This window comes from Calliphora vicina, chromosome 2 (genome assembly GCF_958450345.1).
Source record: "Calliphora vicina chromosome 2, idCalVici1.1, whole genome shotgun sequence".
NCBI lineage: Eukaryota > Metazoa > Arthropoda > Insecta > Diptera > Calliphoridae > Calliphora > Calliphora vicina.
The window spans coordinates 6,797,724-6,822,877 of record NC_088781.1 but is presented as its reverse complement, the minus strand read 5'-3'; the positions used below and the strand labels follow the sequence as shown (position 1 = coordinate 6,822,877).

The window sequence follows — 25,154 nt, the reverse complement described above, 5'->3', positions numbered from 1 at the left end:
ATTTTATTAAAAAGAAACATGATAAGCTATGATCCCTTTAATTTAATAAAATGTAAATCCAAAAGAAATGAAGGTTCCCATACATCCTTCTCCAAAGTAGACTTTAAGATAAATATTGATAACTATTTTTGAAGAAACAAAATTTTTGTTATAAAAATATTTTTTCCCAAAGTGGCGGTTTTATACTTTTTCCACACAATCTGCTCTTGTGATAACTATTATAAATATTTGGCAAATTAACTCTTCACGTATGTTTGTGAATTGTATGAAATTTAGTTTTCTTCTTTCTATTAACTGGCATTCAGTATAAATTGATATGCCAGTCAGGGATGGAAATTGAAATGTTTGTTTAGTATTGAAAACATATTAAACGTGTGGATTATTAACTAATTTTTAGTTATTTTAAATATTTAGTTAAATTTTGTAAAATATATTTTCACTTTCTTGACTAAACTTCTCCCATTACGAGTATAATACAAAAAATCGCTCAAGTGACCACACACTAAACACAAAATCATTAAAGAGATCCTTTTTTCAAATTTTTTATCTTGTTATTTGTTTAAAGGCGTTAAGTCTATCTGATTCCTTTGGCCAAAACTCTGAAAGGATTTTTTAAGCTATAAAGCAGAAAAAAAACAAAGAAAACTAAATAAAATAATGTTTTTTTATTATTAAAAAATGGAACACATTTTATTTACTTTCTAGAACAAGTGAGTGAGTGAATGAAAATGAATAAGAAAATGTTGATTTTGACTAAGCCAAGCAAAGTTTATTTTAGCAGGAGCAGCAGCAGGAGTGTGTCTTTTTTTAGCTGAATTCTATTTTTAGAATTCATTCATTTGCTAACTATATGATATACGATGATAATGTATACACTATACATACAAATACAGTTATATTTTTATACCTAAACAAATATATATATATACATTCATATGTATATAAAATACACATTAACTGTTCAAATGTATACATACAAAAATTCATTTATACTATATAGATTTTGTATACTGACTGGTATTACGTTGTATTCATTTCCAATCTAGTGACGTATTGCAATTTGTTAGTTGTATACATATGTACATACACTAAGTGTTTGCAAACAAATACATACAATACATTTACAATGATTTTTTTATACAGGCTGCAGTTTATGTTAGAAATTTCAAAATTTCTATATAAACTTACAAACTTATGGCTGTAATATTAAATCTGGAAAAATGTGGAAGTTTTGTAATTAATGAATATGAGCAATACTTAATGGGAATATTAATTCTTTTTCGATTTTAAGAGTTATTTAAGGTGTATGATTAATATTTATTAAATAATATAAATCATACGTCTGATTTACATTTTTGACATTTATTACAATTAGCAAGTTACGATTTTAATATATAACGTTAGAATTTGTAAAAATACCTTGTTGGCTGAAAAAAGGTTTACATTTATTTCTTTTTTTCTCGTTGTTATATTACATTTAACATTTAGAGGCAAACGTGCTAAGTCCATTTTTTCAAAATTGTAAAATTTAATAATTTTACAATTTTCCAATTGAATTGACTATAAATAAGTTTGTTTATTCATTTAATTTTAACAAAAAATCTTGAATCAAATAAATAAATTTTTAAAGGAAATATTGGATAATTTTGAAATTTATTATCATCTGGACTTCTGATACAAAAAACGTAGCTCTATTCCCTTTTGAGAGCATCTTTAGAAACTTTAAATCAAATAACAGAGGTTAAACGGTAAAAACTAAAAGAAAAAGTTCAATAACAAAAACAAAGTTAGCAATAGAATAGAAAATTACTTATTAGTTGCCAACGCACTTGTGCTAAACTGTGATTATTTGTCATTATACGTCATACCAAATAAGTATTAAATTTGACAAAGGATTTTAGAACGTTATTTGCATAAATACACATAGAGCGGAAATTAGAAAAAAAAAACTCAAACAAAAAATTACTCAAAATAATCACACATACGAGTGTTGTTTTTACTAATACATTCCCACCATTTAGGTTTTTGACAACTGAGTTAGGTTTTTGCCAGGAGAGTTTTTGATCTATGTATGTATAGTATTTATTTATTATTTAATTAGTTTCAAAAAATATTAGTCAACTTTACGTTACTGATAAGATACATTATATCAAGACTTTTCAAGTCTTAAAATTCTAACACTTTAGAAAATTTCTTCATATTTAAGTGTTTTTTTTTTAAAAAAAATGCAAAAATTGCGTACTTAAACTTTTTCCAATGTTTAGCTAATACTATGTTCACATTTGCAGAGTTAATCATCTCAAACCTGATTAAGCTCTAATCACTTCAAAATCGAGATGATTATCCATACATTTAAATGATTTGTTAATCACTTCAAATTGACATGATTAAATCTTAATCACTTCATTAATCACGTAGAATCAACTGAACATACCTCAAACTGATGATGATGTAGCATCGGCCACCTTTTAGTGTAGTACCGATAAATAAATTTTGACAGATGTTTTCTTTTTTTCCTTAAAAAACCTTAAATAATTCATCAATGTTCACAATTTCATTATTAAAAAGTTTAAAATAATTTGCTGATATCTTTAATAAAGTATTTATTTCCATATTTAATGCCTTAAAGAAATATAAATTTGTGTGTTATTTTTTTTTTTGTCAACTTAATCATTTTAGTGTCAACTTAATCATCTCAAATGTAATGTGAACGGCTTTGATTAACTTAATCAAAATTTTGCTTAAACGCGTTTAAAAGCCCAAGTGTGAACATAGCATAATATTAAAAATATATTTGTTAAATTCACATTTTGCAGAGTTGTATAAAATTTACTTTTCTTCTTTTTGTCATTCAATATAAATTGATATGCCATTCGGGGATGGAAATTGAAATTTTTGTTCGGTATCAAACACAAAATGGTCCTAATTATATTTATACAAATATTTGCATTAGCAAGGTAAAGAACGTATTTTACTTCCGATATATTAAAATAATATACGATATTATTTTTATTGACTTAAGAAGAAAAACTTTTACTTTAACATATATTTAAAATCCTGAGAGATATAGAAAACGGTTCTGAAAGATATATACCTTATTCATACATTTATACAAATCGGATTGCAGTTGTTTTTTTTTATTAAAGCAAATTTCAATTCCGAAAATAACACAATAGTATAACTAACACTAACACTAAAAAATAATAATACATTAAATTATTATTTTTTCGGAAAAAAATAATAATTTAATGTATTATTTTTTTCCGAAACACCTTAGGTCAACTAAAATTCCTTGGAAATTTCATAAAAATTTAATTACAATAAATATTGTAAGTGCTATTTTAAATGAAAAATAAATATATTTCATTGTAATATGTTGTGCAAGTTTTAAAAGGAAGGAACACCTAGCATTTCTAAGAAATAGTTATTTATTTAATATTATTAATAATAAACATATGGTAAAGGAATAACTAACAACAGAAAACTACAAAGACAATTTAAATTTTAAGGTTTTCTTTAAAAATTATATAAATTAATATTAATGTGCTGCTGGTCAAGTTTACTTGAGCAAGTCTTGAGTTTATAGAAGAGACAGGAAAATCTTTCCAATCTCCTATCCCCGCTCTTCTATAAACTTGACGTGTATGAACCAGCACTTATACATACCGTGGACATTTGTTCAAGTGTCGTTTTATTTATGATGATTTGCCAGAGTATACAGTTAACCCTTTCATAAGTTATATCGGTTTAAAAAATACACTCTTTATGTATATATTTAAATAATGTATAGAAAAGAACAACATAATTTGAATATTATAATATGAAAAATGGACTTTTAATAACATGTTGCATAAATAATCTTGCATTAAATAAAAAAAGAAACAACATAGTTTCAAAAACCCACTTCAAAAACATATACAAAATAAAATACGCGAAATTTGCTAGAATTATAAAGAAGAAAAACCTCATCTTCATCCTTGTGTGTTATTTTATCATTAAATTGAAGTCAATACCACTCAAAAAGTATCAGGCATTCAACCGAGCGTAAACGGCAGCAGTAACGCCAACGCAATCAACAAATTTTCTTTCACATATTTTAAATAAACTACAACGAAACAAAGAACCAAGAAATATGGAGGTGTTTCGCATACATCCAGCCTGCCCCTACTGACGGGCTGACTGAGTGACTGAAAGTGGGACTAAAACTGACTCACTCACTGACTGACTGACTTTGACTTTAGGCGTTTAACTGTTTATTAACGATAAGTATGTGTGTTTTTGAATACATAAATAAATATGTATATTTTTCTTTACCATATTTTATAAATTTGTTTAAATACTGCCATGGTTTGGTTGACACATTCATACTCACACATTTCACTATACATACATCCCAGCAGATCTATGAGACTGTCCCGAACTAGTGATTTTACCTATCATTTAGGGTGACACCTTGTTTTATAACTAGCTACATGACTAGTTATTTTACCTTTTTAATTATAATGAGACTGTCTGAGAGCTGATCCAACGGCACGCATTGTGCCGGTTACTCACCAGCTACCTAACTGTGTTGTAACTGGTTACTTAATCAGCTAAATTATTAGTTATTTTAACATGTACTGGTGCTAATTGACCTCAAAGACAGTTCAATAACCGATCGCTTGTAAACAAACTCTACTCCGACAACTCTCCAATATTTTTTCTAAAGTACAGGACAAAATAAATGTTTAAAGTGACTACACTCTAGGTTACTTAGAGACACTAAACTGACAATTGACTTCACGCTTATTTGCATGGGATGTATAAAGTAATCAATTGACTTTTCTCTACACTACAAATAGCACATACATGTCAAATAACCCAAAATATATAAAATGGAGTCAGCCTAGTGATCAGACATTAGTGACAATTACTGTCTATAAAGGATAAATTGACTACTTGCTTAACTGCTGGGTACATATTCCCTCTTAATTGTAGGAGTGTGTGCAAATAGAAAGTTTTTTTTTGTAAATAAACAAATGCGTGATTTAGACATACATTCATCGCAAATAATAGCTTTCCCAGAATTTTAAATGTTGTAATACTAAAACGCTATTCAAAATAATCATTTCATTCAAATTTGTAGTAAAAATTCTGAATTTTAAAAAGAAATTGTGACTCAGCTTAAAATCTATTGCTAAAAATTTACAACCGAAGTTGTTGGGTTGTAAGATGTACTTTGTATTAAATTTATTTAGGCCTCTAATACACGGTTGTCATATTCTTACAAAGTTGTCAGCAAATGTTCAATAAATGGTTAACAACCATATGTTTCAACATAAGTTCTCATGGTTGTGTTAACCATTTTCTGAGCATTTTCCTGACAATCTGACATTCACTATATATTGATATTCTGGGAGGTAAAATATGCCATTTTATTGGAATATAAATTTTTTTTGGTGGAAAAAAATTTGGGTTAAAAAATATTTTTTTCTATTTTTTTTTCGATGCAAAGGTCTTTGAAATATCTATCATTATATATCCATATTGTCTATATTAATGACTTAGTAATCCAGATATAAATCAAAAATCGAGGTTGTCCGGGTTTTTTCCTCATATCTCATCCATTTGTGGATCGATTTGACTGATTTTAAATAAGAAACTTCTCGAAAGCATGTCTGACAGAATTATTGAAGATTTGGATCCCGAGGATATCTGGTGTTTCAGAAAATTGATTTCAACAGACATACAGACGGACATATGGCTTAATCGACTCTGCTTTCTATAAGGATCCAGAATAAATATACTTTATAGGGTCGGAAAATTATATTGTGGAAATTACAAACTTACAAACATATATACCCTTCTCACGAAGGTGAAGGGTATAAAAAGTAATACCATGTTCACATTTGCAGAGTTAATCATCTCAAACGTGATTAAGCTCTAATCACTTCAAAATCGAGATGATTATCCATACATTTAAATGATTTGTAAATCACTTCAAATTGACATGATTAAAACTTAATCACTTCATTAATCACATAGAATCACCTGAACATACCTCAAACCGACTATGATGTAGCATCGGCCACCTTTCAGTGTAGTACCGATAAATAAATTTTGACAGTTTTTTTTTTCCTTAAAAAACCTTAAATAATTCATTAATGTTCACAATTTCATAATTAAAATGTTTAAAATAATCTGCTGATATCTTTAATAAAATATTTATTTCCATATTTATTGCCTTAAAGTAATATAAATTTGTTAGTTGTTTTTTATTTGTCAACTTAATCATCTCAAATGTAATGTGAACGGCTTTGATTAACTTAATCAAAATTTTGCTTAATCGCGTTTAAAAGCCCAAGTGTGAACATAGCATAAAAGATCTATATACGGCTGTCCCAAATCTTATATACCATTCACCAAATTATACTTTAAAATACAATTTTTGAATATTTTTAGGTAAACAAAATTTAAAAAATGTTTGTTTCAAAATTGATTGTCTTTATTTTTTTAAAAAGTTGTTTTTTAATTTATAAAAAAAAATTCAATCAATTTCTCTACAGAAACCAATCACAAATCTCAGACCAATTTACCCCCCAAAACCCATGATGAGAGAGTAAAATAATTTCTGGATTTTGATATTGAAATATTTGAAGGAGTGAAAGGTGTTTGAGTGGAAATTAAAATAATATAAGTGACTGATTCAGAAAAACAATTTTAAAATTTTTGTATGAAAATCACTCAGTTTTCAAATAATTTTTAGGTGTTTTTCATACAAAAGATTAAAACTGCTTTACAGTCGTGTTTCCGATTTCGAATAAGGCCCTAAATTTTTCCAATTAAGGCACTTTTATTAAAAAATCTATAAAAAAATATTAACATTTTTGCCAATTATATTTTAAGTTTGTTCAATTTTTCCCTCTAAATTATGCAAATTGTCAAATCACGATTGCCAGATTTGACAATTTATCGTAATTTTGATTAATTGAAGTTTTGACAATTTTTCCTCTGAAACGTACGATTTCTTTAAAAAGAAATTCTGTACTAATTTACAATTTCGTTTTATCTTATAAAAATCTAAGTCGATGGAAATTGGTTTTCTCTATAATGAAAATTTTCATTGAACTGAGTTCACGTTGCAAATGACTGATTTTGACATTTGTATTTAAATAGTTGAAGTCATAGATGACAACTAGATAGGTAACTGAGAGCCAAAAACCTAAATCTGTTGTCAAAAATCTAATTCATGAGAATTTATTGGCATGTATTTTATTATTTATCAGCTACTTATATGTGAAAAGAGAGTAATTTTGTTTAATTTTATTCATTGACATTTCTCACCCTTTCGGGCTGGACTTATGAATTTTAACTAAATTTTAACTCATCATCACTACTTCACTCTTTTAATTAATTACAATACAGTTCTTCTTTATTTTGCAAATTTTATTATTAATATACATTGTTATCCTTTTATTATTTCTAATGAGTAGAGAGAGAGAGAGGGAAGAAGGACCTTAAACAAATTCCTAAACGTATTTATGAACATGCAAATTTAATGTAAAGTGAAATATTGTTTTATTTCTCATTCTATTTATTGTTTTCTTTTCTAGTCTATTTAAAATATTTATTCAAATTTGTTATTTTTAACAGCACATACCAACAACAGGCAACAACATTCAACTGTAACGAATTGTATTTACCCTTCTTCCATAATCAAAATATTCCATTAAATAAAAGGATACATTTAGATAGTTTAAAAATGTAAATTTTATGTTAATATGTATTGTGTTTGTTGGGCGATATAAACGATTTGAATTTATAATCTGTATATTGAGAAAAATTACTTTGAAAATTATAAGATTTTATGATATCTTTGTTTGCAGTTCATAAAAAGGGGAATTATTAAAAAAAATTAAGAAGAATTATGCAAGAATCCGTGCATTTCTACTATTTAAAACTACACTTTTTATGCAATTTTGTAATGGATTTGAATTAATGAAAAAATCTAATGATATATTCTATAGATAATTAATTCTCAAAGCATTGAATTCACTACGATTGAAGTATTATGGAATTATGTTTAGGAACTAATTCGCTATGAATTATTTAATGGAATGGTTGAGATTTTATTAGATTTTGAAAATTGAATTAAGAATTAATTCTTTTGAACATTTGTTCACACCGAACCCTTCAATTCAAACACCAGTTGGAAGTGTTAAAAAGGGGAACCACAAATCGCCTATGACAACCGCTCTAAAATTGAGTGAAGGATGTAAGAAACGTTTTATGCAGATTATTTCTATTTACGACACTGCTCTGCATCAAGCATTAATTTGTTGTAGCAGTTATTTTTATATTTTTCAGCTGTTGATGGTAAATAAAAATATTGTCGTTTATTTATTATTCAATACTAAGAATTCAACGAGTTTTTTATGAGAAGTTTTTAATATTGATAGGAATTCATTTTAAAGTGATAATAAACATATGGAGGGAATCTAAAGAGTATTTCACAGTTTAATTATATAAATTAACAGTCGAATAATAACACATTGAGTGAGTTTAATTTCCGGCGATGCCTTGCAAGTTTCAGCATGATAAGTTTAAATAAACTTTTTCCACACATAAATATTTATTAACTATCATTATTGTTTATGTCCTGCTTTTGTTATTAATTGAAAAATCTAAAGGTTATATAAACTGCCCACGATTATAACCACCTACTAACTCCATTTTTTCAGCAAGTAACTTTTTTCGTTAATATTTTTATTTACAATTATATAGATTTTGTTTATTAAACTGACTAATTTCGACAAAATGTACCTTTTAATGTTCATTTTATTTATTAAAATATTCAATTCTAATGTACATTTTTTGTTCGTTTCTAAGTATTAAGTTTAAGTGAACTTTTCTTTTTGTTCTTTTAACAATATCTGTCGGTCTAAGCGTTGTGTATATTTTAGTATTTTTTGCTGATTTGTTTTAACCTTTGACCTTTTAATAATATTCTTTTCATGTTGCTTCAAATTAAAAATGTGTGACAGTAAAATGTAATCCTAAGTTACAGTGGAATCTTTTGTTTTCGTTTTTCTCTCGATTATGTGTGGAATTTATTATGAATTAAAAGATAATTTATTTATTAATAACAATTTGGTATTTTACGAATAAATTTCTTTTTAAAAATATATGTATGCCCACTATCTGAATATACTTTTCTTTATCCGGATAAACTTTTCCAAAGCAAAACTTTATTCGGATCAGCTTTTCCAAAGAAAAATTTTATGCGGATAAATGTCCTAAAGAAAAACATTATCCGGATTAACTTTTCTAAAGAGAAACATTGTCCGGATAAACTTTTCTAATAAAAAAACTTTATCCGGATAAACATTTATGAAGAAAAACGTTATTGGGATAAACTTTTCTAAAAATGTTATCCGGATAAATTTTTCTTAAGAAAACCTGTATCCGGATAAACTTTTCTAAAGAAAAACTTTATCCGCATAAACTTTTCTAATGAAAAACTTTATTCGAATAAGCTTTTCTAAAGAAAAACTTTATCCGTGTAAACATTTATATAAGAAAACTTTTCTATAGGAAACCTATATCCGGATAAACTTTTCTATAGGAAAACTTTATCCGGATAAACTTTTCTATAGGAAAACTTTATCCGGATAAACTTTTCTATAGGAAAACTTTATCCGGATAAACTTTTCTATAGGAAAACTTTATCCGGATAAACTTTTCTATAGGAAAACTTTATCCGGATAAACTTTTCTATAGGAAAACTTTATCCGGATAAACTTTTCTATAGGAAAACTTTATCCGGATAAACTTTTCTATAGGAAAACTTTATCCGGATAAACTTTTCTATAGGAACGCTTTATCCGGATAAACTTTTCTAAAGAAATACATTATCCGGATAAATATTCTAAAGAAAAACTTTATCGGGATAAACATTTCTAATGAAAAATATTTATTCGAATAAAAAAATTTCAAATAAACTTTTCTATAGGAAAACTTTATCCGAATAAAATATTCTAAAGAAAAATTTAACCACACCAATCTTCATAAAACCTTCAACGGAAAAAACTTTTCTAAAGAAAACCTTTAAATGGACAACCTTATAAGAAAACCGTTATCCATATAAACTTTAGCTATAGAAAACTTTTATCCGCATAATCTTTTTTATAAAAAACCATTATCCGGAAAAACTTTTCTAAAGAAAACATTTATTTGGACAAACTATTCTATTAAAAAACATTTATTCGGACAAACTTTTCTAAAAAAACCTTTATCCGGATAAACTTTTCTAAGGAAAACCTTTATATGGACCAACTTAATAACATTTTCATAAAATCTTCATTAAAGATTTCTTTAGAAAAGATAATCTTAATAGAAAACCTTTATACGGACAAACTATTCTATAAAAAACCATTGTCTGGAAAAACTTTTCTAAGGATAACAAACTTTTTACGGAGAATCTTCTGAAAAAACCTGCATAAAACCTTCAACCGAATAAACTTTTTTAAGAAAACCTTCATTCGAATAAAATTTTCTATAGAAAAACTTTATGCGGGTAATCTTTTTTATAGGTAGCCTTTCTCCGGATAAATTTATCTATAGAAAAACTTGTAGAAAAATATTAAAGGAAACAACTTTTCTATTATCCGCATAAAAAATTTCTGTCGAAAAACTATAACCGAACAAAATTTTCTATAGAAAAACTTAAACCGCACACTTTGCTATGAATAAAACTTTATCGGAACTAAACTTTATATAATTTTTCCAACTTTGATAAAAAAAACTTTATCCGAATTCAATTTTCAATAGAAAAAAACTTTGTGCCAACAAATATTTTAATAAAAAAAATCGTATCTAAACTTTATCAAAGAAACTTTTTTTGTAGAAAAACTTTATCCGAACAAAATTTTTAATAACAAATTTTATCCAAACAAATTTTTCTACACAAAATCTTTATCTGATCAATGTTCTCTATAAAAAAAATGTATGCGAAGAAATGTTTACATCTGGAAAATTCTTCTATATAATAAATTTAAACACACAAATATTTTAGACTTTTCAGAAAGAAAATTATTTTTGACTTCAATAAATTATTTATTTTTTCCTGTCTGTCAATTTTAAACCTATTTCCTAATCAAAAATAAGATTTACTCGCAACTCTTAGATCAGCCTTCATTTTTCAATAAATCGAAAATCATGTAGGTTTTCTAATGTAAATGTACAATAAATTTATTATTGTATGTATATTTCTAAAGAATAAGATGAATTAATTAATATTTAAAATCTATTGATAATATCAAGTAAGACATACATCAGACTCAAACTCCTAATACCAGCCGTTTATTTACAAACTTTGAAAGAATGAATGAAACATATGGTTTCAAAAATTTCTCCAAAAAATGCCCTTTAACAAAAATATTTTTCTCGTTTACATTTAACAATTTAAACCCAAAATTGAACTTACCTTTAGTCATAACATTGTTATTGTTGTTGCTATTAAAATTTTTATTGGAATTTTGATGATTTTGTTGAGCATTTGAGGCCAATTCGGAGTTTTGTACCAAAACAGATGTTGGCACTGAAGCAACAGTTGCAATTAAGGCCAACCACAAAAATAGTTTAAAACTATTTATTGATCGTAAATAAAAGTATAATTTCATTTTGTCTCGGATGTTCTTCTGCTGCTAACTTTAGCTTAAAAAGTTCACTTATAAATTCTAGTTTATTTTATTAATAAAGATTATTTTTTTATTATAATTTTGTTAACACACAAAAAAAAATTGCACTTTAAATAATTTCACTTGTTGTTTAAAAATTCATATGATTTGATTTTTTAAAAAATAAAACTCTTCAGTAGATTTTTCTTATAATTCTTTGGTTTTTCCAGGATATGTTTACAGCACCAGAGTCCTGAATGAACTGCTGAAATATTTAACAAAGCAACAGTTTTTATTGTATTTTTGGCCTCAATTTTTAGTTAACTTTTGTTGTTGTTGTTCTTGTTGTTATTGTCGGTATTCATTCAACAGCCAGCAGTGAAAAAAAACATTAAAGAATAACAAAAACAGAATTGGAGAAAATGTGTAAAAGAAATTACCAACAACAAAATAAATTTACGTAGGGGGCAAGGCAACCCCGGGCTTGGTTCAATATTGTAAGTGTTGCTCTTACATACACAACACACTCTCGCAATCACACGTAGAGTCATACATACAAACTTACATGTGTACATTTGTATTTGTTTTGTCATACTCATCTCTAATGGTTATCGCTGTGTTGTTGTCGTTGTTGCTGCTGTTTTATTTCCCATTTTTATTCAACTCCTGTTACAAATACAGACACACTTTTACACTCTACGTAGAGTACATTCATTCATAGCCCAGCCAATATTACCATTAAAAAGTGTGGCTGCTATATTAGCTTTTCTTATCAGAAAATATGGAAAAGCTTTTATAACAAAACTATTTTCTAAAAGAATTACTTTATCCGAATAAAATTTCTATTAATAATCGTTATCCTATTAAATTTATCCGGATATATTTTGGTATGGAAAAACTTTATCTCAGAATAATGTTCGGATAAACTTTTCTATAGGAAAACTTTATCCGGATAAACTTTTCTATAGGAAAACTTTATCCGGATAAACTTTTCTATAGGAAAACTTTATCCGGATAAACTTTTCTATAGGAAAACTTTATCCGGATAAACTTTTCTATAGGAAAACTTTATCCGGATAAACTTTTCTATAGGAAAACTTTATCCGGATAAACTTTTCTATAGGAAAACTTTATCCGGATAAACTTTTCTATAGGAAAACTTTATCCGGATAAACTTTTCTATAGGAAAACTTTATCCGGATAAACTTTTCTATAGGAAAACTTTATCCGGATAAACTTTTCTATAGGAAAACTTTATCCGGATAAACTTTTCTATAGGAAAACTTTATCCGGATAAACTTTTCTATAGGAAAACTTTATCCGGATAAACTTTTCTATAGGAAAACTTTATCCGGATAAACTTTTCTATAGGAAAACTTTATCCGGATAAACTTTTCTATAGGAAAACTTTATCCGGATAAACTTTTCTATAGGAAAACTTTATCCGGATAAACTTTTCTATAGGAAAACTTTATCCGGATAAACTTTTCTATAAGAAAACTTTATCCGGATAAACTTTTCTATAAGAAAACTTTATCCGGATAAACTTTTCTATAAGAAAACTTTATCCGGATAAACTTTTCTATAGGAAAACTTTATCCGGATAAACTTTTCTATAGGAAAACTTTATCCGGATAAACTTTTCTATAGGAAAACTTTATCCGGATAAACTTTTCTATAGGAAAACTTTATCCGGATAAACTTTTCTATAGGAAAACTTTATCCGGATAAACTTTTCTATAGGAAAACTTTATCCGGATAAACTTTTCTATAGGAAAACTTTATCCGGATAAACTTTTCTATAGGAAAACTTTATCCGGATAAACTTTTCTATAGGAAAACTTTATCCGGATAAACTTTTCTATAAGAAAACTTTATCCGGATAAACTTTTCTATAAGAAAACTTTATCCGGATAAACTTTTCTATAAGAAAACTTTATCCGGATAAACTTTTCTATAGGAAAACTTTATCCGGATAAACTTTTCTATAGGAAAACTTTATCCGGATAAACTTTTCTATAGGAAAACTTTATCCGGATAAACTCTTCTATAAGAAAACTTTATCCGGATAAACTTTTCTATAAGAAAACTTTATCCGGATAAACTTTTCTATAGGAAAACTTTATCCGGATAAACTTTTCTATAGGAAAACTTTATCCGGATAAACTTTTCTATAGGAAAACTTTATCCGGATAAACTTTTCTATAGGAAAACTTTATCCGGATAAACTCTTCTATAAGAAAACTTTATCCGGATAAACTTTTCTATAAGAAAACTTTATCCGGATAAACTTTTCTATAAGAAAACTTTATCCGGATAAACTTTTCTATAAGAAAACTTTATCCGGATAAACTTTTCTATAAGAAAACTTTATCCGGATAAACTTTTCTATAGGAAAACTTTATCCGGATAAACTTTTCTATAGGAAAACTTTATCCGGATAAACTTTTCTATAGGAAAACTTTATCCGGATAAACTTTTCTATAGGAAAACTTTATCCGGATAAACTTTTCTATAGGAAAACTTTATCCGGATAAACTTTTCTATAGGAAAACTTTATCCGGATAAACTTTTCTATAGGAAAACTTTATCCGGATAAACTTTTCTATAGGAAAACTTTATCCGGATAAACTTTTCTATAGGAAAACTTTATCCGGATAAACTTTTCTATAGGAAAACTTTATCCGGATAAACTTTTCTATAGGAAAACTTTATCCGGATAAACTTTTCTATAGGAAAACTTTATCCGGATAAACTTTTCTATAGGAAAACTTTTCTATAGGAAAACTTTATCCGGATAAACTTTTCTATAGGAAAACTTTATCGGGATAAACTTTTCTATAGGAAAACTTTATCCGAATAAACTTAGCTATAGAATAGATTTATTAGGATAAACTTTTCAATAGTAAAACTTTATTCTGATAAATTTATCCTATAGAAAACTTTTCTATAGGAAAACTTTAGCCGGATAAACTTTTCTATAGGATAACATTATCCGGATAAATTTTTCTATAGGATAATTTTATCCGGATAAATTTTTGAAAACTGGATACGAGTATATTTATCCGGATATACTTTGCTATGGAAATACTTTATCGGAGAAAAATGTTCCGGATAAACCTTCTATAGGAAAACTAAGCTAAAGAAAAATATATCCGGATAAAATAAGCTATAGAAAAGATCCGGAAAAACTAGAAAACATTATCCGGATAAGGTTTTCTATAGGAAAACTATCCGAATAATCTTTTCTATACAAAAACTTTATTCGAATAAACTTTTTTATATAAAAGATTTATCCGGATAAACTTAGCTATATAAAAGATTTATCCGGATATACTTTTCTACAGGGAAAACTTTTCTATAGAAAAGCATTATACGCCTTTCTGTAATTAGTTTTTCTATTTTTAATAACTTTGGTTATTTTCCACGACAATTATTTTTAATAATTTTAACGCTTTTTTTAAAAGTAAAACGTAATCAACTCCGTCTGTGCACCGACAGCTGTAACGGGGGCAACAACATCATCACAGTGAATGTATGCATGACTGACGAAAAAGAAAAACCTGCCTAGTTTTCTCTCGTTTCTTATCTACGTCATTGATACCAAAAATCAGCGTATGGTTGTGTATGTGGCTGTTAACCGCAACTTTTATTCCATCACTTCATACATAGAGTCGATGTGAGGTTACGTCTTTGCCAGATTAAATGGAAAAATAAAAACAGAACCCATTTCGTAGAGTTCTTTTATAGATTTGTTTTCACACCAATCATGCGTAGTGAGAGTACATGTGAAGTAAACAACAACAAAAGAAAGAGGAATTCTAAAAGCTTTTCTTACTATTAAAGCGGTTTTAGTCTAGGTTGTTTTGAAATAATCATTATCACATCGAATAAAGGATACACTCAAAGAAATGCGGATGTTAAAATGATAAATGATGTCTGTTGTATAATCACTACTTTTTGCTGTTTTATTTAAAGGAAACAAACATGTTTTTATTTTTGTTTTATATGCATTTTATCTACAATTGTTTGGATTTTCTACATGGATTTTATTAATATTTATGTATTTTTGTTTAATTTATTTATAGATTTAGATTTTTTAAGAAATTTTTGTTTATTGTTATTAAGATTTTATATGAATGGTTATATGGTTTCGCAAAAACTTTAATTTATTTGCAATTTTTCATTACGACAAGGATACACATTTTTGCCATATTTGTTTCAATAATTATTAGAAAACTTGTTAATAGTTGTCTCTTTTCCAATGCTATTTTGTTTTTTTTTTGGTATTAATAAATACACATTCAATAGCTGCCAGTACATTAATTTAAATCTTATGAAAATATCTTACAAATATCAAAAATAAATTTAAATACTATTGCACATGATTAAAAATATTAAATTAAATAAAATAACATACATATTTAAGCAATAAGAAAGTAATTTGGAAGCACTGGGCAAATGAATTGAATTAATTACTGTAGTTTTAAATAAAGATCTTTCAAAAGATTTCAAATTTATTCAATTTTTAATATTGTCTATAAAAATCTTTACCTGATATAATTTCTTTATATCAATTTAAATCTGAATTATCCCGAAAAACTTCACTAATGAACAACTTTATTTTAATAAACTTTTCTAAAGAAAAAACTTTATTCGAATAAACTTGTCTAAAGAAAAACTTTATTTGAATAAACTTGTCTTAAGGAAAACTTTTCTAAAGAAAAACTTTATTCGAATAAACATTTCTAAAGAAAGACTTTATTCGAATAATCTTTTCTAAAGAAAAAACTATATTCGAATAATCTTTTCTAAAGAAAAAAACTTTATTCGAATAAACTTTTCTAAAGAAAAAAACTTTATTCGAATAAACTTTTCTAAAGAAAAAAACTTTATTGGAATAAACTTTTCTAAAGAAAAAAACTTTATTCGAATAAACTTTTCTAAAGAAAAAAACTTTATTCGAATAAACTTTTCTAAAGAAAAACTCGAATAAAATTTTCTAAAGAAAAACTTTATTCGAATAAAATTTTCTAAAGAAAAACGTTATTCGAATAATTTTTTTTAAAAAAAAAAACTTTATTTTAACGGCATAAACTTTTCTATGGAAAACTTTTCTTTGAAACAGCTTGATCCGGATAAACTTTTATTACAGTATTTTTATCCGTATAAACTTTTCTTAGAACAACTTTAAACTTTTCTATAGAAAACTTAATTTATTTTAATGCGTTTAAGTTTCAACATATTATAAATAAATCTATAGTGTTAGTCAAAAACTGTATAAATTGAAAATTTGATAAAAGTGTATTTGGCAACTTAAGAAGTTTAAATCATTAAATTGTTATTATGCTGTTAATTTGTAATGTAAATTATAAATATACTGTGTCGTAGCTAAAATATTTATGTGTATGTGAGGTTTTATATAATTAGAGTGTTTAATAAATAGTTGTATTATTACACCATTTCTAATTATTATGAATAAAAATAAAATTTTATGATTGAAACTAAAAAATAAAACGCACATTTAAATGAAACAAAAATAAACCAATTAAAAAACGTTTAACACATATTTTTCAAAAAAAAAATTGTTTAATTTTGATTTAAAAATGGAATAAACATTAGAATATAAACAAACATATTAGCAACTTATAATTAAATAAAAAAAAATTGGTTAGTTAAAAGAAAAATTGGAAATGGTGTAGAAAAAAAAATAAGTGTTTAAAATAATTAATATTAAATACATGTGTAAGTACTTCCTTGTGATGGTCGTTGGTTTAAATATTTTAAAAACTTCAAAACTAAAACTATAATATAAACTTTTAAATGAATATTGTCAGCAACTTAAACTTAAATTTATGTTTAAGTTAGACATCATCATCATCGATTGTAATTATAAAATAAGCAATTGGATTTCTTGCGCTAACGTTTTTCATTTATTCTAGATTCTACGTATAATTACACAACAATTACGTTAATTTAGAACCATCCAATGTCTGAACAATATGCTTAGATACTATAGCTGTAGCTTCACTAGCGTTTGGTATTAGAAAACGATCCATATCGGTTATGAGCAGACCATCGCCATCGGGAAATCCATATTTGAATGTTATTAAATCACGATGCCTTTTCTTGGCGGTAATTTTAACAATACTCGCCAACGGTCGTCGCACTATAATCTGGGCCTGCCCTTTGCCCAACTCACGCAATACAATCAAGTGTGTGGGTGTTATAATCAAATGCGAGTCATACATGTAGCCATTGATGTGCACCTCTTGGCATTTAAAGGCGTTCATAATGTCTGGAGATTTCAAATAGTTATTTAGGGTAACAATTTCTTTAGCATCACCTGGCAGTTTTGTTGCAGCATTTGCCGGCGAATCCCTATGTTCATCTTGTGTGTTATGGCCGCCTTCCAACTCACCGTCATGTTCGTCATCAATACTGAATACGGGAGCCACATTACGATAACGTTTGCCATTTCTATCGGCTGCTGAAACGTGGCGTTGTTGTACAGCTCCTTGATTTCCTGCCTCTGCGGTGGCTGTTGTGGCACTAGCACCATTTGCTGGATTGACTATAATGTCCAATAGTTTACCTTTAACTTCAGCTGATTTCAATTTCATAACCTGCGAGAAGCGATTAAAGAAATCCGACGAAGATCCTTGTTTACTGGCCGCATCTCTTTTCGCTTGACCCGCCTTTGATCTCATCTGCACACCCTGAATTTGTGTGGAGCTACTCTTACTGCATACCATACATTTTTTAGGATCATGATCCTCCAAACAGTCAGCCATATGATCACCAAAATAGTCGTGTATAGCATTGTAGCCGCCACTCAGAAGAGACACATATTGTGTGTTCTTTTGTAGAAATGAGGCTACAACCATGTGTGTATACTGATCCTCCTCGACACGGCCACTGCCCATAAAACATAAATGTTCACCGCCTGCATTGGAATTGGCTTCTATTGATTGACGTTGAGCTGAGAGCAAACCTTGGACGGCTGTAGCAAAGGCTACAGGTTCTTGCAGCATTAAATTACAATCTAAATGAAAAGCTGTAGATAGATGGCCGGCATTATACTGATCTGCTGGTCGACAGTCGACTAAGAAGAAGCGCACAGCATCTGGTGATGTCAATTCAATTGAGGAATTCTCAACCAATTCATAAACAGAAACGGGAAGACAAAGTGCCTGAAAGATATGGAATAATTAAATATTTAAAAATAAGGAAAAGAAGTACATATTTATATCAGTCAGATCTGGGCAAAATTAATTAATTAAATTTCTCATATAAATTTCAATTCCAAACTCACCTGAGAAACTAGACACGGTTCCTCTTCGGTCCTCTTTTCATTTTGTTTGCCATACAGAGCCTTAAGAAAATCAGTTTTAAAAGAACTGGGCGTCTTCAGCGAATAGTATTGAGCCAATGAGCAAAAATCTACCACATCATCGGTATCCAAGGCGCAAGGCATATTGGACAAGAATTTAATAATACTTTCTTTGGGTGCATCTTTCATGGCCAAAATTTGATCACGTCCATTGATCAAAATAATTAAACCCAAGAAAAATACTAAAAATGGATCAGCATTTTGGAAATACAAGTCCCACATGGAAAGAATCACCGAAAAACCACAACTAGAGGCAAATAAGCACTGAAACCACTGTTGGGAGTACAAGTCTGGCGAAATCTTTTTGGTATCCAACATGGTGCACAGTTCGGGATCATGATAAAGGATGAGTAAACGAAAGACATGGAATACATTGCCTTTCGGTTTGCAACCCTTAGGTATATAGATGTCACGTATGGCTTCGAATAGATTGTAGGTATCCGAACGATTAAGTTTCAAAGCCAACAATGGCAGCAGCAATTCAATCCAGCCATTTTCGGTTTCATATTGTAGATTACGATTTTTGCAATAGAATGTCAATATTGATTCCAAATCCGATAAAACCGAGACTTTATCTTCGTCCTCATTGCCTATGCGTTCCACCATTTTGTGGCAGTCTTCGCGTAGTTTGTTTTGAAAAGGCAAGTCGTAGATCTCGTTGAACAGTGACATTTGATCACTTTTGTGTCTTACATCCAGACACACTTGCCACACATCAGGCCTTAGGGCCTCTGGTATGGCTTTACCTTGGCAAATCGCATATATATCATTGACATTGCAGTCGTCCAACAGAGCAGACTCTAATTCTATGAGCCTATAAAGAGAGATGAACGCAAAAAGTTCACAAATGACTCATAATTGGCAAAATTTATATCTAAGGTATTTCTAGGCCAAGGAACCTATATGCATTACATTATTTATTATCTTTACTAATATACCTACCTACACACAAACTAGCAAATAAAGATAAGAAATTACCAAATTGCATATTTGTCTGTTTTCATCTGATATTGAACAACTTACCACAAATTGTCATCCATTTTTTATCAGCAATCTTCGTAATGTTTTAAGTTTCTTTATAATTTTACGAAAGCCTACACTATACGCTATAAAATTTCAATAGTAGCTGTAAAATTTAATTATCAATAACAATTGAAATTGTTAAAAACATTGAGGAAATTTCTTAAAATTTTCTTTTTTGACTTCGTTTTTTTTTCTATTTGTTTTTTTTTCTTATAAGAATAATAAATTGACGTAAACTGCCAACTGTCAAAATTACAATTTGTTTATGGCAACTCCCTGCTATATTAGACTTTGTGGTTGTGTTATTAGTTTTTGGTGAATGCTGGTTAAAAACAAAAAGTTGCATTGTTGTTGAGAAGAAATAAAAGAAAAATAATTTCGAGGTATTTGTGTGTGTGTTGTGTTTTTCTTTACAAGTGAATAGTTTTGCTCAAGTTTTAAATTCTTGTAAATTTCCAGATTTGCCAAATATTTAAGTAATTTGTAAATGAAAGTCTTATATTAAGTTTAATAATATAAATAGTGTTTTATTTAAAATAATAAAATTGTGGTGTGTTTAAAGTCGTTGTGTTTGTTGTAAAAACTTGTCTGCCGCGTTTCTTCCGTGTAATAAAAATTTGCATAAATTATAATAATATTTTTGCACAAGTCGTTTTTCATTTTACTTAAAACGTAATATTTTACATACTTTAAAAACAATGTAAGTATTCTTTTTTTGTTTTAGCATATTGTAAATTTAACAGCAACTTTCCCTTTGAGGTTTACATCATTTTAGTTTTTTGGCATCATTTACATTATTTTCCTTTTTTATTTGGATGGTGGGGGCCTTTTTAAAAGCTTCTTTCTATTACGGTTGCCATAACCACGCATGCCTTCATACATATGAGTCGCTCGAATTCGTTCTGGTATGTTTCCTCTTTGATGTTGTGAACAACCAATTTCTTTAGCTTTTCAAAGTGTGTAAGGTTTTTGCATGTGTAATCTGGACCTTTACACTCTATTAGGCCTTAATGTAGCATTTACATCTTAAGATCTTGTTTGCAAATTTAGTGTAGGTTGGGGGGAAAAGGCTGTGTACACACAGTATAAGTATTTTAAATAATTTTGTTGATTTAATTACTTGTTTATTAAATTACACTACATACAGTCCAACACATTTATAAGTAAAGAGCGGATGGAGGAGGGTATTTATTATCCGTTTATCCGCATGTTAAAAACGCACAAATATAATGGAAAAGTACCAAACGTTTATAATCATTTTCTGACTTGTTTTTTTTAACCATGATTCTTTAATATTCTTATCAGAGTTCATGCCTAATATTTTTAAATAATTTGATAAAATGTGACATTTATAAGATAAAACAAATTTGACATAGGTATGTAAGTATCTTTTGGACCAGGCACGTTTCAATGGATTTTATATATTCTGCATCTCTTAAGTATTTATTAAACAATGTAACAACTCCTCATGAATTTTTAGCATATCCAATATTTGCCTCATTAGTACTTATGTAAAATACCCTATACGTAAGTGTTAAGGAAATACAGGAAGTACAGTCGTTGACAATACAATGAAAACTTTTCCAAATATTATTAATTTAATAAGAAATTTTTATTTTTTTAGTATTTCCGTAATACCTATAATATTATCGGTAAAATTAGAACCACAGAACCTTAAAGCAATTAACATAAGAAATATTTTTAATTCTATAGTAATGTTAATTTTCTTTAAGAAATATTCACCTTTCAATCAATTATAATGGTATTTTTGAAAAATACCCAGTTTTTTGCAGTCGAAATAATAGCGCTATCGAAAGAAATTATCGAAAAAATATTGAATATTTATGTTTTCGTTTTAAAAAATCGCCACAAAATAATAATTTGAATCTATTTATGTATACCTATATCGAATTGAAAAAAATTATTCGAATTAAAAAAAAAAATAATTTCTAATTATTTGAGAACAAAAAAGTGGTGAGCTCTAGTTTAAAAAAAAATATGATTTCTGAACATACAAATTAGCTGAATTCAGAATATAAATATTTATAGATATTTAGAAATGGTATTAAAAACATTGCATTCAAATAAAAATTTTAGGTTGCGAAACCGTTTATCGCTGTTAATCATAACGCACTTGGACCACCGTTTCGAAAATAAGGGTTTTATGTTCTCTACGGTGTTCAAAAATGACTAGTGTTACAGTTAATCTCTGACTACTACGAGAACAAAATTTTGATTATTTTCCTAGAAATTGTTCACCAATAATAACAAAACAACTTTTTGATCAAATAATTAAAAAAAAATTATTGTTTGCTATAAGATCTCTATAGAAAGTTCTCTGAATCCAATTTACACCTAAATGTACGATAAGATGAATAAAACACAGATTTCAAAATTACAGTTCGATCGTGGTTTTTCTACTATAAAATTCGAAGAATATGTAGAATAAATAATACAATTTTATATGACAAAATCATATTCAGATATAAATCAAAGAAATTATGACCTTGTGAATGATCTCTGTAATGATAAATAGATATAAATTTGGTTTTCAAGCTAATAGGTTAATGATGGTCAAATGTCACAAAAAGGGTGAAATGAAATCAAAAACATTTACGAATTTATTTTGCGGAATGAAAAATATATTTGGCATACAGGCAACCATTTCAGGTTGAAAAGATCAAAATGTTTTGGGTCATACTAGACAATAGATTAACAAGTAATTATATACTTAGGGTGGGTCGATTTTTTTCACGAAAAATCTTATAGCAGAAACGCATTCTACGGAAAATTCTAAGAAATTTTCCTCAAAGAAACCATAGGTCTAAAATCAAATCCTATCTTGCGCATTTCGTCTTTTATCCTATGATATTGGGGATTTTAATTCCCGACCTTTTTTGATTCCCGGGAATCGGGAAATTTTTTTCTACATTCCCGGGAACCTGGCTATACCCGAAATATATAATGATTAGGGGGCGGATTTATATGCAAATGCATGTTTTTTCTCGAACGTCCAAATACAATGTAGACTAATTATCTATCCGAATCGCACATTTTACTGCAAAATGGCATCGATTTGTTAGTGCATATTTTTGCATATTTTATTGATAATGCATATTTTGTTATATTTTACTTCAAAATGCATATTTATATGCATATTATGCCAATTTTTAATAAAAATATAATTTTTTGTCGTTAATGGGTAATACATTGTTTCGACAAAAATTTGTTTGTCGAATTTGTTATAGAAATAGCAGTAAATTTTATCGACTAACTTCTTTTGACATCGAGAAACTGGCATTAAGTTCTTCATTTCTCTATCAGTAATTGAAATTTATTATTTCAAAACATTTTTCTTCAAAAAAGTTTAATTTTAGTATCAAAAATTCATTAAATGTGTCGAAAACATTCATATTTGTTTTCATTGCACATTCGATTTATAAGAGATTTCGTTATCGAAAGATTTTGTAACTTCACCTACACAGTAACCGCTCCTGACAGTCATTTCCAAGCAGTTCTACGATACTGTCATAAACTAGTAATTTTGGATAACTTAGAGACAAATGCACTACACAATTAACGTTTAAAGTCCCTACACTATAGATTACATAACATGGCTTTAAACATGTATTTATACCAAGATATTACAATTAATATAAATATCCATCGTTTTTTAGAAGAAAAGTTATGTTAAAAATAGTTTTAGAACTTTAATTGTTTAATTCCTAGTATAATTTAAAGAGTTCTAACTGCTGGCAACAGTGTTGTGTATTTTTAAGACATTTCGAAATCCATACTTAATTATTTTATGTTTCTGCACGAAAATATAAGTGCATATTTTTTTAATTTTTAGGTCATATTTTGATTTTTTTGAAGCATTTTTTAGGCCCATATTTTCCAATAATAAATGCATGAAAATCCGCCCCCTAATAATGATACTGTAAATTAGGAATATTATAGCCAAATTTCATATAAAAACTTAGTGTTATAATTATTAAATATCAGAGCTTCACTAAAATCTTAATCCGTAATTAAAGAATGTCAGCCTTTTATTCCATACATCCATTCATAATATTGAATTTTTTAGATTCATTCCAAAGCCTTTGTTTAAACTGAATTAATTTTAAAGTTAATTAATAACAGAATTTATTCAAACTTTGAATGATTAAATTTTTGTAAAATCAAATCATCTACAAAATTAATTGAAAAAATTGTTTTTGAAGCTATTTTGTTATGGATTTGAAGAAGAAATTTAAAGAAATTAGAATGATTCAATAAGAAATAAATTCTATAAATAATGAATTCACTTTTTAAATATTTATACGAAAAAACCCAAATAAATAATAAAAATATGCGGCCTATTATTGCCGAGATATAAGCAAAAAAAAACTGTAAAAAACTTTTTACTGTTTTTTGGTGAAAAAAATAGAGTTCTAACTTGTTTTCTATGTATTTTCGTCCGTTTTTAATAGGGTAGTGAAAAATTGGCAACATTTTTACCGGGAATGACTTAAAAATGCGGAATTTTTAAAATTTTTAGCTTTTATTTTGAAACATTGGTCAGCAATCGGTGTGCATATGACGCTTTGTTTGCACAAAATTTTACATTTCCGAAGCAAAAAAAACTTTGTTGTTTACACTACAATGTTTAATAACTAAGTGAGAATAATTGACAGAAGGGTACACAAAATGACATTAAAAACAAAAACCACGTTCAAAAGATACGCCATCTATTGTAAATCCCGCATTTTTAAGTCATACACCCAATATCATCCTTGATCATTATTGTTCATAAAATTTTTTTCAATAATAAATTTAAAAATTTTTTTTCAAATTTTGGCATACAATTTTTTTCACTAAAAAAATTTTTTTTTTTTTAAATTTTTATTTTGAAGTACATATAATTATTTCACTTGTTTTTGACATTTTTATTAAAAATATTTGTAATTGTTTTTTTTTTTCGGCAGACTAAAATTTGAAATATCACACTAGCTTATGAGGGTTGTTGGCTAGGTTGTCCCGAGATTTTTTTTTGATTTCGCTAACGCAAGACCTCCTAAAATTTGCGTAATTGATCGTAG

General features: G+C 27.6%; 2 protein-coding genes across 2 annotated transcripts in view; both read right to left on the bottom strand.

Moving 5' to 3' along the window:
* LOC135951288 (probable serine/threonine-protein kinase DDB_G0278665) overlaps positions 1-11,908 on the bottom strand; it is a 35,406-nt gene extending 23,498 nt beyond the window's left edge. Inside the window, exon 1 of the mRNA XM_065500907.1 lies at positions 11,465-11,908. Coding sequence (XP_065356979.1) covers positions 11,465-11,660 — 196 coding nt within the window. The 5' untranslated portion in view covers positions 11,661-11,908. The remainder of the gene's footprint in view (positions 1-11,464) is intronic.
* Positions 11,909-17,562: 5,654 nt separating this feature from the next.
* On the bottom strand, positions 17,563-20,257 carry TBC1D23 (TBC1 domain family member 23). The gene is made up of 3 exons (XM_065501957.1): positions 20,074-20,257; positions 18,973-19,864; positions 17,563-18,850 (listed from the first exon to the last, which is right to left on the bottom strand). The coding sequence occupies exons 1-3, from the start codon at positions 20,088-20,090 to the stop codon at positions 17,624-17,626; spliced, it is 2,136 nt and encodes a 711-aa protein (XP_065358029.1). The 5' UTR covers positions 20,091-20,257; the 3' UTR covers positions 17,563-17,623.
* Between the last annotated feature and the right edge of the window lie 4,897 nt (positions 20,258-25,154).

Coding starts and splice junctions, on each gene's coding strand:
- TBC1D23 (XM_065501957.1), bottom strand. Junction 18,851..18,972: donor AACCGTGTCTAGTTTCTCAG/GTGAGTTTGGAA, acceptor CATATCTTTCAG/GCACTTTGTCTTCCCGTTTC.